General features: G+C 36.3%; 1 protein-coding gene across 2 annotated transcripts; it reads left to right on the top strand.

Moving 5' to 3' along the window:
* The first annotated feature begins 244 nt into the window (after positions 1-244).
* Positions 245-14,768, top strand: Pou1f1 (POU class 1 homeobox 1). 2 transcript variants are annotated; one of them, XM_057764879.1, is made up of 6 exons: positions 245-422; positions 3,065-3,214; positions 10,493-10,717; positions 12,587-12,751; positions 13,694-13,754; positions 14,558-14,768. In XM_057764879.1, exons 1-6 carry the CDS (start codon positions 281-283, stop codon positions 14,766-14,768), a joined length of 954 nt encoding a protein of 317 aa, XP_057620862.1. In that variant the 5' UTR covers positions 245-280. The 2 variants fall into 2 exon arrangements, with proteins under 2 accessions (XP_057620862.1, XP_057620861.1); XM_057764878.1 differs by having other exon boundaries at positions 281-422; positions 3,143-3,214.
* The last annotated feature ends 2,873 nt before the right edge of the window (positions 14,769-17,641 follow it).

The following is a 17,641-nucleotide window of genomic DNA, read 5'->3' as shown; positions in this document are numbered from 1 at the left end:
TGCCTTCCCCTCAATTTGTACCCCACAACCAGGTTCCTCCTTGGGCACAGATAAAACTTGGGTAAGAAAGACAGTTTGAGTTGACACAGCAACACTCCTGGGAAAAAGCTATTAACATGTATAAATGGATCTCCTCACGGTATAAATACTCGCCCGCACCCTTCTGGTGCCTCAGAGCCTTCCTGATGTATATATGCAGGTGAATCGGCCCTTTGATACAGTAATGTAATAAAAGTGATCTGGCAAGCAGCGGGTCTTATTTTTCTACTCTCTTGTGGGAATGAGTTGCCAATCTTTCACTTCGGCCGATACCTTTATACCTCTGAATTCTGATGCTTCTGCAGCTCTGCCTCTGATAATGCATCACAGTGCCGCTGAGTGCCTCCCCGTCTCCAACCATGCCACCAACGTGATGTCTACAGGTACTGACTTCCACCGCTGGGCCTACAGCCTCCAGAACTGATGTGATGAATTTTCTGGGGAATAATCTCTCTGTTCCATTTCCCTCCTTTAATTTGCTTTAGTTAAATATTAAGTTGCCTAAGAATATAGAAAAATTAGTAAGGAAAGTCATTTATGAAATTATTGGTTCCCTCTACAATTGAACATTTTTCTACATAGCAAATAATGAGCTTGAGCGTTTTCACTCTTGGAAACTATTTTAATAGAGATGGTTATGGATAAAGATCAAAATGAAATATTCTAAAATACTTTAATGTTAAATAGGTACTATTACTTTATATTAAAATGTATTTCATATTTGAATTATATTTGTTACTATCTTTAAACAACCATAAGCCTGATTAAAAATAAACCAAAAAATTCCCAACACAAACCAAAGTGAGCTTTAATGAATAAAATAATTAAATGCTTTATTAAACTTGCATTAAAATGCATAGTATTAAACTTAGGAAAGAAAGCAAGATAACATTTAGAGCTCAAGAAAAGAAAGCAAGATAACATTTAGAGCTCAGAGGTTAAACTTTCTCAAAACTGAGTTTTATAAATAACTTTTAAATTTGTCTTTATATTCCTAAATAAAACAAATTGGGACTCAAAACTAGGCACAAGCAAGCATATGTTTTTTACTAAAAATATATTTGCACTTAATGCAATAACAAATGGTCTCAAAGTCTATTTACAGATTGCTGGATCCTTGAACTAACTGAATTTTTCCACGTAATAGCAATCCGTATTCACCTTCCATCTGTTTAAAATGTAATTGACTCAGGTGGAGAAATAAAATACAATCTTGTATTTGTAGAAATGAAAGTTTGGGCTTATATTATGATTTAAAACAATTAAACAACTTATGACAACTAGGCAGTTTCCAAACATTTGTGAAGCTCTTTCATTCATCTTTGGCTGGTTTTAAATAATCAGGAGACTAGACATGTTGACTCTGGCAATATCACTTAATCTATGAAAGATTCCCATAGTTTAATTTAAAAGGTAACTTTGAGAGTGTACTGAAACATATTTGATGGAAAATATAATACTAAAATAATTTAATCCTGTAATAATCCTATAAACAGTTCCATAAATAATCTAAATCATTACAATACAACCACACTTTTAAACTAATACATTTTATAGGTTGAGAATTAGAAAAATGATATTATGTTTCTCTAATTGACTATAGGAACAATATTTGATCAGTAGAAAATCAAAATTTGAGATTAAAATAATTATGTAGCAAAATGATGTATCTTTAAGTTCTGTAGGTTTATTTAAAATACATAGCAAAGCATTTAATAAATTAACCTATCTTTTATCCAACTTCCTAAAATCAAAAAAAGAAATGTCATATAATTATTTTAAATAAAACTTGTAAACATTTCCTTTAATTATTTTTAATGATTTATAATTTTTCTATCAAGTTATATGAACATGTAGTTAGATAAGAAATTAGAACTAATTATTTTAATAAAAGCTCTTAGGTACTATATAGGGTTAAAATACATTGAAATTTTTAAATGAATACTTAAAATTATCTGTGTAACCACTATATGCTAAAATTGTTTCATAACTCTCTATATGAGTTATAGATGGGAAATTTATTCAGATATTTACAATAAAATATTGTTCTATATTTAGACAAAATGTATTTATTCTATGAAAAGACCTTATTTAATTAATTATTATATCATGTACTCCCAATTATATACTCTATATGCTATTTATTTGAAAAAATGTTATGTTCATTATAACAACCTAATTATATTATTTTATTGTATTATAAATTATTTAGGATTGTGATAGAATAATGAGGAAGTAAACACATGGGGAAAGTTTTTCTAGTAGTTTTATTGTTGAACTTTTCTGTTGTTAAAATGGTGATACTTGTTTAAAACTTCATATATGTTTTATAGTTTATATCTTATTTCGAAAGGCACACCAATTTCAGGAAGCATATATATTTACTCATACAATTGTGTTTATATACAGCCTTCAGCGATAAAGGAACTTATTTTTTGACTGACTTTATTATTAAAATTTTTCTATATATTGTGCACATGAAAAAACCTGCAAGTGCAGTATAATAATTGGGCTTAACACTGTCATAAAGTTTTCACAAAACCCTGAAAGTGGCAGTATTTTCATGCTTGTATCTAAACAAAAAAATCCTTACTCTGGCATTTTCTCTTTAGCAAAAGGAATCAGTATGACAATTTAGGAGTCTCTGTAAGTATTTGTTCTTCCAGAGACACCCTCCTTATAATACTGTGCGACACAGTGATGTTCAGGTTACTTATCAATGATGGTGGTGCAATATCCACTGGAAGGAACCCACAGAATTTTTCAAATTTCAAAGAGCTGGGGGTTCACTCTCTTCTTGCTTCTTCTCATGAGGTATTTGTAGCCTCAACATAGAACATACAAGTCTAGTTTTCCGATATAGAATCTCATCACTTGGGTCCACTTTTGCCTGATTTTATCTGCTCATTAGAAAATTGCCAGTGAGGAAGAAAGCACATGCTGGTGTATAATTTAAGAATCGCATAAATGTGTGGTTTTGAAATGAGTTGAATGTGTCTTGAATCCTCATACATTTTCTTACCAGTCCCGTCTATTTTGTCTTTGATCCAAACTCCTAAATGTTTACACACGTATTTCTCGATGACAACTGTGGGAAATACAACGACAGGACTTCATTATTCTGTGCCTTCCTGTCATTATGGAAACCAGCCATCCACCTATGGAGTGATGGCAGGTAAGAAAAAACTTTCTGTGATCTTGATTGGGGAAAAATGTTGTCGGGTTCTGGACCAGAGGGAATGGTGACAAGACTGTAACAGGAGCTCTGCTCCTTTGGCTTGGAAGTTAGTGGTAGATCTGCCACATGCAGAAGTGTCCCCTGACCTGTGAGACTCTCAGAAAGTCCAGGGTTTCTGACTCTTGCGTGAGCTTTGCATGGTTTTGCTGTCGTCTGTTTGCCTTTTAACTTACTACCGTTAAACTATGAGATGCCACTTGTTATTGCCTTTGCGGGATTTCTTTCAGCAATACTATACTGGATCGTAGAACCCATGTGGTTACTTAAATGAAAGTTAATTAAAATAAGAATTTAAAATTTGCTTTTTCTGCTAAATCAGCTCCAATTCCAGGGGCGAGTACTCTCGTTTGTCTAGTGTCTACTCCATCAGAGACCACGGTTTATGGTGCATTACCTTCGTCAAAGAACTGCCTTTGTATGCTCATTCCAGAAAGATAAATATAAGATACAAACTGAAGACTCAGCCTGTTGTTCAGAGACTTCAGCAATGGCTATTTCAGGCTGCAGCGGTTCTTCGAAGCTAGGTTGTTCCTGAAACTTTACTGAGGTAGTGAAGGGACACACTTTTCAGGAGACATGACGTGGTCCCTCTTTGAAATATATGTCAATTTCCTTGTGTCGATGTAAATACATTGATAGCTTGGCTTCCTAGAAATGAGAACACCAGTCCTACGAGACCCAGTCATCTCCAAATTTATTACTTAATTTGGGAGCGTGACTAAAGAAAATAATTTCGGCAGTTAAAAAATATGGATTATTGTTCACAGGCTTTTGTTAGTTTGCTCTCAAGGAAATACTTTAGTAGTCTATATTTGTTATTACAGCTGGAAAATAACTCTCATCGAGGGGAAAAAAAACTAAGACCTAGCAGTAGAAGGAGTGGGGAGTAGAAAGAGAGGCAGAAACAGTAGAAATTTGGGATAAAGGAATCAAATATAAAGGAAATCTTTTAAAATATACTCATGTTTGTCTTCCAAGTAAGCAATTATATACAGAGAAACATAGAGATATGCTTAGAATATTGAATATCTAAATAAAATGGAATAAGTAATTTAGTTCATTAATCTCTAATTTCTCAGTAAGCATTAAGATTTCAAAATAAAACATTGAGGACACTAGCCTTTTCTACATTTGGCCAAACACCATTCTGAATAAATCAACATATTAACCATTATGTTAAAATGAAGACTGGTATTTTTTTAATATTTTATTTAATTTGTTTTTAATATAACAAATTTTAACCATTTTCTTTCCTTTTTTCAAACTCCCCTCCACCTCTTTACCCACCTCCTTCAAAGTGCTGTGTTTTTAATGGTTGCCTATAAACCTTGGTTTTTCTTTCTTAAAAAATTTTTTTTTTCATTTTATTTTTATGGGTGCTTTATTTGCACGTATCTGTGTGTCAGTTTCATGCATCGCTCACAGAGGCCAGAACAGGCTCTCAGAACCCCTGGGACTGGAATTATAATCAGATGTAAGCTGCCATGTGGGTGTCCAGAGTCAAATGCAGGTCCTCTGGAAAAGCAGCCAGTGCTCTTAACCCCTGAGCTGTCTCTCCAACCTGGTTTTACTTTTCAATAATTAGGGACTATCTAAAGCCAAGGCATTTTTTTTCCTTTGAAAATCGATTACTTATAAACCGTCTAATTATACAGTATTCCTAAACAACAAGAACAAGCTCACTGACGACCAATACAGCTGTGCATTAGCAAACTATCCTCAATTAGCTGTCGGAAGGGAAGTAGAACGCTTTCTTTAGCTTTCACAGAACCTTGAGTGTCTAAACAGAAAGTGACAAGCATGTGGTCGCATGCTGCTCTCTGCTGGAGGAAAGTTCTGTCACAGCGATTTCCAGCAATCTCTGTGCACCTCCAGTTCCCTATTTCCTCAAAAAGAGATAGCCTTTGCTTTTTGACTTGAGTATGAAAACCAAACCAATCAACACATACATGTACACATTCACAAACATTTATATACTTACACACACACATACACCAGCCACAGACCAGTGGCTAATTATCTCTTGTCCTGTTTCCTTTAGGTAGCACATCCCTTGTGCTTAATAAAGTGGCCCACAATCTAGAGAGTTTATAGCTAGCCTCAGAGTCCTATAATGTTGCCTGTCCTAGCACTGGCAGCAGCAGGCCAGGGTCCCATTGAGAAGTAGCTGAAAGCACTCTGTACACCCTTTCCCATTCAATATCTATCTATCTATCTATCTATCTATCTATCTATCTATCTATCTATCTATCTATATCTTTTTTTTTATTTTTTCTTTCTTCCTTCCTTTCTTTCTTTTTTTTTCTTTTTTTATCTCAACATAGTCATGGGAAAAGACCCATGAAAGACATTTACCATATTCAAAGTCTGGTTTAGTGACATCATGAACACAATTGTCATATCATGATATAGAGGTATCATTGCAGCCTTCAAACTGAATTATATTTCATCACTAAAATGAAATCTCACCATGGTGTACAGAGACTACATTTGAATATTTCTGAGAGGGATGTCATTAAAATATTATATGCTTTATAATTTGTCAGCATGCCTAGTTTTTGACATAGATTCAGCATTAGCATGCACTTCATGGCAGATTAAATCTTAGACAATCTGAATTTTCCTGCTTTCATTCCCAGGGAAGCTGCACAAATTGGGTCATAAAATATAGCCATTCAAAAACAAGGAAGGCATGGTGTAAAACAGACGATAGAAACCTGGCCGTGTCATTTGTATTTTCTGAAACATCAGCCTCTCCATCAAGATCCAGAGACGCATCTTATGGGCAGGTTTGATGTTGTGTAACCTGTGAGGGGCAATTACTGGAATAACTGTTTCAAAGGGTTTAGAAAATTTTAATATAGCTATTGTATTACCCATAGTCTGAGGATTTCATTTTAATATTTTATAAAATTAGCTCAGAGGAAGGAAAGAGCTATTGTGACTTTTGTCAGGTTGGTGAGGAGAATTTAAATCCTTAGAGGAAATGCCTGCTGCTCAGTCCAGAACCAACACACTAAAGAGAGTGACTGGCTGGACTGGAAACAGCAAAAAGGTACACCATTAACTAATGAGACCCCTCTTCCAGTTTCCTGTTGAAGCAGGTTTGTAATCTTCTGCTCTCCTCAGATAGACGTGATCATTTGCTTCTTCTTCTCTACTCCTGAGTATTGAGATGTAATATCAGCAGTCTGCAGTATAAACCACTTGAGGGCATTACAAATGTTCTTCACAAACCTGCTAGAAAACACAAAGAGAAGCAAACTTCCAGTCTAAAATAAAAAGCTCAACACTTGGGCTCCTGAGTCTCTTAGCTTGCTTTGGTTCTTGAAGTTTAGGAAGCAAGCATGGAGGCTCTTCTGTCCACCTTCCCGTGGTTACTGGGTACACCAGTCTCATGGAAAAGAACAAAGACTCTGCTGGGAATGTGGCACAGCAGCTAAGCCTTGAAGTGGAGGGAAAGTCCTTATTTTAAAAGTACATTTTAAGAGGAAGGGAAAAAGAAAAGTTTCTGTTAGGGAATCAAATAAGATCATAGAAATCTCTTGATTCATCCTTTTTGCCTTTCCCTTTAGCTTCTTGCCTTTTGTTTTCCGTTCCCTCCATCCCTTCCCTTTTCTCTCTTCTCTGTCGCCCTTCCTATTTTCTTTTCTTTTGTCCCAAGATGGTAGGGTTGTCCAGGAGAGTCGTTCTGAAGACTTTTCCTCAAGAAAGGCCTTCCAGCACCCCTGAGGTGCCTTTCCTTCTTGATGCTTTGCAGCCCTCTTCTGTAAGGAGCTAGATTGGAAACAGCCTAAGCTCTCTCTGCTTCAGCTACCTCACTGTTCTTGTGGCAGGAGAGCAGTTCTGGGCTGTGATGGAAACACATAACAATGGCTGTGTGCCAATTAAACTTATTTTGTCAAATGAACTGTGAACCCATGTCTGGTGCAGACAGTATATACAGTCCTCGAAAAATGGGAAAATGGTCAGATTTGAACATGATTTGCTGGTCAATGTATATGTAAAAAGGGAAGAATAAGTAGAAATATTTCACTATTTGTTCCTGTGCACAGTTATGATGCAGACATGTATTTCCATGCCCCTGTTCTTCCGTTGTTTGTTCTCATAACACCACTTAGCCTGAGATGTTCTCAGTCACAAACATGAAGGGTTGAGTCAATAGCTTGCAAGGCAATCTCTACTTCTATCTCCCGTGCCTGCTGTAAAAGATTTATCTGTCTTCTTCCATGTCTGCCACACATAAAGACATACGGAACAATTCAGAGAAGCCAAAGTGGATCAGTATGCATTGTAAGAAACTAAGGGGGTATGGAGAGGACTGCCGCATTTCTAAGCTTTGCACAGGCATCCTCGTTCAGGCAAACAATGGTGTTGCTTTACCAGTGTTTTGAGAAACATTTTTGAGATTTCTGCTGCATGGCTCATTGTGTTCTAAAGTAATCCAGGCTTGAAAAGATTTGAAAAAGAGTTTGTTATTCATACCGTACCACCATTCCCCATGCTCCACAGACTGAATCATAGGCTGGGAAGAGAATTCTGTCTGATTGTGATGCTAGCTGCTAGGGTAGTGTTCAGGAAGGCAAGTTCTATGAAGATGACGCTGCAACGGATGTAATCATGATGCTTCATGAATGTTCCATGTTTCATCACGTCACGCTTTCACGCTTACTGTGGTCACTAAACCTTGCAACTTGGGATTTCTTGCTCATTTTTCATTGGCTCCTTTCAATAACTTTTCTAGGCATTGGCTTTCTGAGAGTGTTTGTGCTAAGAAAAATGACCCTCGGATTTCCCTGGAGTGGCTCACCGCTAATGCGCTTTTAAAATTCTTCCAGTTCTGCCTGAAAGAGATTGAGTAGAGGTGACCTAATGTGTTTAAATTCAGGAAAGCTTTGAGAGAAAGTTGTTTGAGTTACTCGAGTATGGACTGGAAAATAAAGTGGTTTTTTTTCAAAGTCGGTTGAATCCAGTTCATGTGACTACTGTGCAAAGTTAAGGCAGCTACTATCTGGAAGGAAGTTACTGGTTTCTTTATACAGAGACTTCCCAGATTGTAAATTGCGGGGTAGATAAACATCTTTTCCTTTCTAACTCATTTAGTTTTAGATGAAAAGGGAACCTTACAGCATGAAATAGACAGACGTGTCCTATAGAGAGGCCTTACATTACTGAAGGATTGTGATGGGCATGAGAACTGGAAGCAAAGACCAGGATAGATAGCATAAGTATCATTTCTTATTCAAGGCTATCCTGGGGGGCTGGAGAGATGGCTTAGAGGTTAAGAGCATTGACTGCTATTCCAGAGGTCCTGAGTTCAATTCCCAGCAACTACATGGTAGCTCACAGCCATCTGTAATGACATCTGGTGTCCTCTTCTGGCCTGTAGGCATACAGGCAGACAGAACACTGTATACATAATTTTTTTTTAAAGGCTATCCTGAAATTTAACTGGACAACTCATAAAAATAGAATACTTTTTTTTAAACAACAAAAGTAGTTTCTCTCTTGAGATGGCTCTGTGGTTTGTAGCATTTGATGTTCTCGCAAAGGACTGAAGTGTGGTTCTCAGCACCCACATGGTGGTTCACAACCATCTCTGACACCAGTTCCAGGAGAACTGACACTCTCTTCCGACCTCCACAGGAACCAGGCTTAAATGTGGTACATACATATACATGCAAGTAAAATTTTATATGCAAAAAATTTAAATAAACCAAAAAAGGAAAAAAGGTTTTTCTTAAACCGTTATCACACCTGAATTTAAAGTTGAATTTATTTCATACTATTTAATTTAACGCTGCAAGATTTATATGCTTAATTTTCATTAAAATATTATATTCTACCTATTGAATAGAATTGAGTTTTATTATTACATATTCTTATATAAATAATATAAGCTAAAAACTTGCTGATTTGCACTATTGCTTATTAAATATTTATAAATTATTGGAAAATTTACATATTTTATTATTACTAATTTCGTTAACTCATGATTGCAGTTGTGATGTATTGATATATTTTTAATGTTTCTGAGAAAAATTACTGTATGTACTCTTTGAAACTTAGTTTTTAGTGTTTATATATACTCACGAGACTAACTAATAAATTATTCAATACTTGGTTATACATGACATTTAATATAAGCAGAAGTAAAATCTCCAACAATAAAAATAGTAATTTGTCAATGAAGAAAAAGTGAAACAGAATATCTTGAAAAGTTTCTTCTTTGCTACCTTTTCACTTAGGGTCCTGAACTGAGGTGGAATCCATTTTCCAAGTGAACTCTGAAATGTATGCATTTTTCAGTGCATCCTTACTTCCTAGAGCATATACTCAGTGCAGGAAGCCTGCACTGCACCCTCTACGAACTCCCTTTCCTGTCTAGAACTGCCCCTTCCTTTGCATTTTATTTTGCTTTTCTTTATTTTCCAATATATTGTCTACTTTTTAAGAAAGCTTCACACGATATTTTAACAGAAGTTAAACTTACCTTTTGTTTCTCTGCCTCATTAAATCAACTACATTTGTGTATTCTAAGTTTTATCTGTCTTTATCAAATTTAAAAGACATGCTCGTTTTTTAATTGAAGTTAAGCTTTCACTATCAAAACATTATCATAATATTAATTTCTCAGTTACAAGGATTTCTCAATATAGCATGGAATCCAAACACTTTGTACCTTGGTTATAGCAAACACTAGAGGTCACTTCTTTAGTTAATTAAGATGACAAAGATTAATGCATGCAATCTGGTTAGATCTGAGCCCCAGACTCTCAGGAATACATGTCCTTTTACAAGAAAAAACAAAACCTTGCACCCTTCCTGAGAGAACTAGAAAATAATTTAGTTATATAAAATTGTCTCCTTCTCCTTTGACTGTAACTTTGGTTTTGTTCCCCTGTGGGAGGTAGAAGGTAATCTCATGCCAACTAAAAACCTACTCTGGATCCTGCTTTAGGACACTGAACATAGGGTAAGGTGTAAAAGTTAAGATTGAATCAATGTGGCATTGCGCATAATCATAATCCGAGCACCTGGGTGGCCGAGGTAGCAGAATTGCACAGCTCAAAGGCAACCTGGGTTGTACTGCAAAGTCCTTCATTGAAAAACAAACCAAGAGTTGTGATGGACAACAGTGAGTTCTAACAGAGTGTTGCTTGTAGAGAAACAGACATAATTACCAACAGTCCTTCGCTCTCTCTTTACCCATAGGCGGTTTAACCCCCTGTCTGTACAAGTTTCCAGATCACACCCTGAGTCATGGCTTTCCTCCCCTGCACCAGCCTCTCCTGGCCGAAGACCCCACAGCCTCTGAATTCAAGCAGGAACTCAGGAGGAAAAGTAAACTGGTTGAAGAGCCAATTGACATGGACTCCCCAGAAATCCGGGAACTTGAGCAATTTGCCAACGAATTTAAAGTGAGAAGAATTAAGTTAGGTATGCCTTTGTTAACTGCTATGGGTCAAACAACTTCATTTGCAAATCTTACTCTTTACTGGGAAATATTTTACTCTCTTCTTGAAAGTCCAAGAGGCTTCACAATCTTTGTGTCTCTTGTGCATTTAACATAGTCAAGTTGGGAAAATTAAAACACATCAAAATTCTTCAGTTTCTTGTAAGTTCTTAACAGGATGAAAGCATGTATTTTTAAGTTAATACTGTTTCCTTATATTTATCCTACCTCAAGATTAGCTTTAAAGTGACCCCTTTATTAAATATTTTACTTGAAATTTTGAATAGATACTTCAATCATATGATTTGAAACGATGAAAATGTAAATGACATTCCATCATCTGCTCCTCTTTTTTTTCTTCACATTTCTTGGGTATCTTTCTAGAGCTATCTCACACATCTGTAAGCAATACATATATTCTTTTATACAGCTAATTTTGGGGAGCTTAGAGATTTTTCAGAGTCCACTTCTTGGGGTTATGTATGAATCTGTAGACTACCCTCTTATACATATAAATACCTGAGTTTATTTATCTAGGTCTCTTACATGGTTTTAGTCTCTTAGTGATGAAAGCAATGCCACAGTTAGTAACTCTATAAATGCATTTTTGCATCGATATTCATATATGAACAGAAAATGCATGCACCAAATTGTCAATTGAACACTAATGTATTTTGATAGATGTTGTCATACTCATCTCTACAGAATTTTACCATCACAGATATCTCTTCTGTCTCCAGCAGAAAGCAAATGACCAGACTATGAAATAAGTAAGCAGCAGCTGAGGATCAGGTGCTCCTAGTCTTCGGGACCTTTGAAAAGACAAAGTGGCCTGGCATTGTAGTTTTAGTGAAAATGTTAAATTTAATTTTAAACTATTGTTATTCATATTACTGTCTGATAATCATTTATGTCTCCATTTCTTTAAATTGTCTATTCCAAGCCACTGCTCCTTTTTTATTGAAAAATATTTTTAAAATGGAATAACCATAACAACTAATTGTGGTACAAATTCATGAAAGAATATATATTTTAAATGGGCTGAAATGATAGTTCAAACCTCTGTACTCGCGGAATGAGCCGTAGGTAATTTATAATGACATTTATTGATGTACATCATATGCAGTCGTATTATACATAAGGTGTATAGCCCTAGGCCCTGAAATAATATGTACTGAGTACATGTAATAAACAGCAGAGAACTTCATTATCATACCTATTTTCAGTTATGTTTATATTGCTATGGATATTTGAAATTATACGTTGATGGCTTATTTTACCTTATATGCTAGAGATGTTCAGGGCAATTAATAAAGACCTTTTGCTGGGCAATAGATGTTTTACCCAATAAAATAGTAAATGTGTGTGGAGTTAGGAATAAAATGTGGGACCATAGCCAGCCTTTTGAATGAAGTATTTTTTGGCAAAATAAACCTCAGTCTTAGTTTTATTTGATGTAACAATATATTGCTAAAAAAATTCATACATAAAAGTGTGCTTGAGCTAACACTGTACATTTGGTATACTATACTCGATGGGTCAAATATTTTTGAGCATGTATCATATTTGATAATCATGATACAAAGACCAAGAACTTGAAGTTCATTATCAAGTATTAGGACACACACACATGGTATCTGTTCACTACCATTATGTTCACATGCGAGCCCTTTTGACTCTAAGAGAAACATTTGAGTGTACTTTGTAATTATATGCTAAATCTAAATAATTCTAAATTGTAAGACTATGAATTTTTTAAAGGGTAATTCACAAGACTCAGCACCTGTGCTGATGGATGCACCCTGACCTTCCTGGGTAAGATGGAGATAAGGCTGTCTCTCACCTTTTCACAGGATACACCCAGACAAATGTGGGCGAAGCTCTGGCCGCTGTGCACGGCTCAGAATTCAGCCAAACAACCATCTGCCGATTTGAAAACTTGCAGCTCAGTTTCAAAAACGCATGCAAACTGAAAGCAATATTATCCAAGTGGCTGGAGGAAGCTGAGCAAGTTGGAGGTACTGGGGCGAATCTGTGCAGCCTGTGCTGTCATGTAGTCGTTAAGGACCGCTAGGGGTGGCAGGGTGTATGCTGAGGCAGGAGGATGGAGAGCTTTTTAATCTCTTTGAAATGAAAAATAAATATCTGGGTGAACAGGTGGGGGAGGGGAGGAGACCAATGTGATGCAAGTGTAGAAATAAATTTACCTAGGAAAGGACACACTGTGTGGTGAAACTTTCTAAAAATCAAACCATCAGCATAAAGTACTGGATATTCCTGAACATCCACATTTCTTGGACTTATGTTATCCTGGGGTAACTTATAAGAGCTACTTTTACAGCCTGATCTTAGTGTTCATAACAGTACGTTAATTAAATACCATCGTAAAAATAAAAGTTTGATATTCTAACACACACACACACACGCACACACACAGAATATAATTTATGTGTAATAATGGCAAGACTTGAGAAAGAACCAGGTACGTGGGGCATGAGGAGATCAGGTATCCAGAGCACACTGCTCTGACAGAGGATTGGAGTTACGTTCCCATCACCCCCATCCTGCAGCTCATACCACCTGTAATTCAGACTCCCAGGGATCTGATGTCCTCTGCTGGCCTCCACAGGCACCTGTACTCATATACCCATACCTACATACAAACTCACACATATACATGTAATTGAAATAAAAAAGGAGTAAGACTCAAAGCATTTACAATGAATGTTTTAATTGAAAATGAACATGGGGTTTGAAAAACAATCATATTTACAAGATTTACATTTACTTTGCTTTAATACTTTTTCTAGAGAATTCAATATAAAACGGCCTAGCTTACAAACATTTAAGACAGAAATGCACGACAATGGTACTTTGCATTATTTTATATAGAAAATTGGAACCCCAAATGCTAGTTTAAACTTACTTTCTATTTTTGTTATCTCTTTCCTACATTCCAGCGTTGTACAATGAAAAAGTGGGAGTGAATGAGAGGAAACGGAAACGAAGAACAACTATCAGGTAGGTATTCCTTTGAGATAGTAAAGTGTTCACATGGAATCAGCATCAAAGTGTAGTGTAAAAGCAACAACGTGGGAGGGATAGAAATAATCGAAGAAACAGAAAATGTTTCAAAACCCAAATTCATGAGAAACAAAGGTAGTATCTATTTTACATTTCATGAACAAAAATGTGTTGCTTGATTCACTGGCTTGACACAGACATTTGACTAAAAATGGAAACCAGACAATTCACTGATTGCCTTGAAGATACAAGTTTTTTCTCTACTCGTGTAGTACCTTAACTAAAAATAACAAAAGGAAATCTACCAGTGTGTCAGCCCAAGGTCTATCAGGACCGCTCTACTGACAACCGCGAAGTATAATTTAGTGATACTGTTGTTTCTGTGAGGCACTAATGGGAAATCGCAGGTTTTATCTCGGCTGCTTGTCAATTGCACATTTCCTGTGTTATAAACACTGGGGATGGCTGGGGCAGGTGATGAGTGGGCAGGGAGCAGTTGTGCTTCCAGAGACCCACACTTCTTTGCTTTTGTCAAGAACTTGGTGCCCTCTTGTGGCATAAAGTGAGAGAACCTGGGTTTCTTTGTTTTTGCCTATCTGGAATAAGACATGCCTCTGTGTAAAAAAAGTCAGATTTGTCTTTCACGAGTGTTTCCAGAACTTATAAGTTACTTCTTCAGGGTAATATTTAGAAAAGTAAGCCTTATTTTTCCAAAAACTTCATTGAAAGAGACACAATTTCCTCTCAAACTCTATCTTCCCCCCGACTCCATTCAACCTCCCCCACCCTCCTCACCCCAGTATTGCAGCTAAGGATGCTCTGGAGAGGCACTTTGGACAGCAGAACAAGCCTTCCTCTCAGGAGATCATGCGGATGGCTGAAGAACTAAACCTCGAGAAAGAAGTAGTAAGAGTTTGGTTTTGCAACCGAAGGCAACGAGAAAAACGGGTGAAAACCAGTCTGAACCAAAGTCTATTCTCTATTTCGAAGGAGCATCTCGACTGCAGATAAGACTTGGGCGTGGTAGCCACTTGGGTAGCAGTTTTCCACTCCTTTCAGTTTTCAAGCGAAATCAGGAGTTACTCACTTGATTAGTTTCAACTAGATTAAATCAATAATTGCAGTTTTTGTAAGGACCCAGTGATGTAAATTGAGATATTTAATTGTTCTTAGAATTCAGTGTTCACTTTAATTCTAAGATACTAAGAGCCAGGAAACCCTCCCCCAATATTTTATTCATTCTGCCTCTGGCTTACAACTATTTGTAACAACATTTCCAGGTGCGCTCATGACTCTTTTAGTCTCTGTGGGCACCAGGCATGTATGTGGTGCACAAATATACATGTAGGCAGAAAGCTCATATATATATAATATATATATGAGCTTTATATATGATAAAGATAAATCTAAAAATGAAAAAGTATGTTGGTTTATATTAGGCATGCCACTAGCCCTACAGATTTTTTTGAGTAAAGTTTGAAGGACCAAACGTGACTAAGAATTTTACCTTTGCCTTCAGAAATAATTTTCAGTCAGAGTATCTTTAAAGTTAACATTGAGGACTGGCTCCTAAAGAAATGTTTTTTTGAAAGATTTGTGGAAACATTTAGGCATGATGTCTATATTCTTTAATAAACATTAGCTTTCTGCCGTTCTGCTGCAGAAACAAAAGCTGGAAACTTAAGCTCAATGGTAAAGTATCCCTCGGATGTTTCAGATGCTGGGCTCAATCTTGAGCACAACTGAAACTCAGAAACAAAAAACTACTTTAGGGATTCCAGACCCCTGCCATCAATCTTTCTGTCTGTAAGCTGTAACAGGGCAAGACTACCTGTCTTATTTGCTGTTTTTTCTCCGGTGACTAGAAAAGCGCTTGCTTATTGTAAGAATCTATGAACAGCGCTAAAGAATGGGTCATACAGTGCACAACTGGTACAAATGTGAAGGGTGCCAGCCAACTTGAAAAATCTAAGCTATTTTTGATATCTCAGTGTAGAAATTCACTTGAGGTCCCTTAACAATGTGTCAATTTTTCTATGAATCGTTAGAGCATGATTTATTATTAATAAAAGTTGGAAATATTGACTTTTCAATCCTCAGAATTACAACAAGGAAGGTATTTATTGAATCTAAAAGTGAACTCCTTTAAAACGAGTAAGTAGAAGCAACCTAATGTGATATAAATCTAGAATAGCAACTTCGGCGTTTTCAATGTCAGTCTATGGGCAATGTTCATCTAACCTATTCTGTATAACATGAGTTAAAATTAGATGAGGCTTTAACAGCTAAGCATACTAACTAAATAAATTATACCATCCAGTGTCTTTTACATATATATTTATTTTTATTAAGTTTATTCATTTATCAGTTTTTCCTCCCTCCTTTCCTTCCATTCCCCCCGCCCCAACACACACACTGTATTAAAAGTGGACCGTGTGTCAGCAAGCTTGTAATCCCAGCCACTATCATAACCATCGTGGATCACAAATTCGAAGGATGCCTGGCTACAGAGTGAATTCAACACTGTAAGACTGTACCTAAAAAGAAAAAGGGAAGGGGGCCAGGGACATACCTCAGTACACACAGATATCTCCAAACAAATTAGCTGCACTGAGACACAGGTGCACCGTCTAATCTGTGTTGACTGCATCTCCAGAATTCCAAGTGACTGTCTTTCAGATGTAAGTTTCTCTGGAGAATTACTATTTTCTTAAACTACTTAAAATATACATTAGTTTGCAAGTGGCAGTCTCATTGCATACACATGTGCACACATACACATGCAAAATCTCACACTGCACTTTGAAACCTTAAAAAGAAGCAAAATTCAATGCAATATAAACCTAGACCAGCTGCTTTTTTGTATTTTAAACATATACAAAATGGTCATGTTTAATATAAGCTATACAACAAATATATATGATTAGAACATAACTATGTGTCTATAATGTTATCTTTTCCAGCTTAGACACCATCAGTAGACTCATTTGCATCAATGCATTTTGAGGCTATTTTCTAGTCATATTTAATATTCAATTAGATTTTAACCTGTAAAGCAGAGCAGCCTAATATATAGAGAGTCCTAAACTGTAATTAAAGAAATAAGAACTACAATTGACTGTTCAGATTCTGAAGAAGAAAGACCAAAGGCTGACTTAAGCCAGAGACTTTCTATTTTACGTCCTCGTGGGCCAGTGTATGCCTCCAGGAATCCAGTGGGGAAATCATGAAAATGGAAAGAGCCGTTCATCTCTCATACAACATTAAACATTACCTAACAGAAATGGCTGAAAAACACGCTCATACAATGTACCTTCTATCTCTAGTGATGGAAAGGATTTTTTTTTTTTTTTGAAGCATTTCAAGAGTTTGGGCATGGGAAAGTGTGCTTTCAAGGTCTGAAGGCTAATAGAGAAAATGTGTTGGTTCCTCATAAACTTCAGGCTTCATAATCCAGGATTCTTTTACTTCTTTTAAGGAAATTAAGGTTAAAAGAGTCATTTTACTTAGCTTCTGCAAAGACAAAATTGGAAAATGCAGCTTTTTCTGCTGCCGAGAAATCTTTTTGTAATAAGGAGAAAATTAAGGATCTCTTTTCAACCTTGACAAACCTTGTGAAACTTAAGTGGGTGCAGTTTTAAATTAGGTACACAGAAAACAGGCCAGAAATGTGGAAATTAGGCTTGTGGGGAACATGCATTTGACCAATGGAAGGCTGTTTCTTTGGACATTCAAAGGGGAATAAAATATAAATAAAGTCAAATAACAACGGCACAGTCTGCTAGGCTCCCCCCTCTGGTTCGTTTCATTCAGGTTTGAGCTACTTTAACCCAGCCCTGTCTACCACGCACTCCCTTCTAGCATCCACTGCAGTCTGTGTAACA

The sequence above is a fragment of the Chionomys nivalis genome, chromosome 3 (assembly GCF_950005125.1).
Source record: "Chionomys nivalis chromosome 3, mChiNiv1.1, whole genome shotgun sequence".
NCBI classification, from domain to species: domain Eukaryota; kingdom Metazoa; phylum Chordata; class Mammalia; order Rodentia; family Cricetidae; genus Chionomys; species Chionomys nivalis.
The sequence above is the reverse complement of the archived record's forward strand: the minus strand, read 5'-3'. Positions and strand labels throughout refer to the sequence as shown.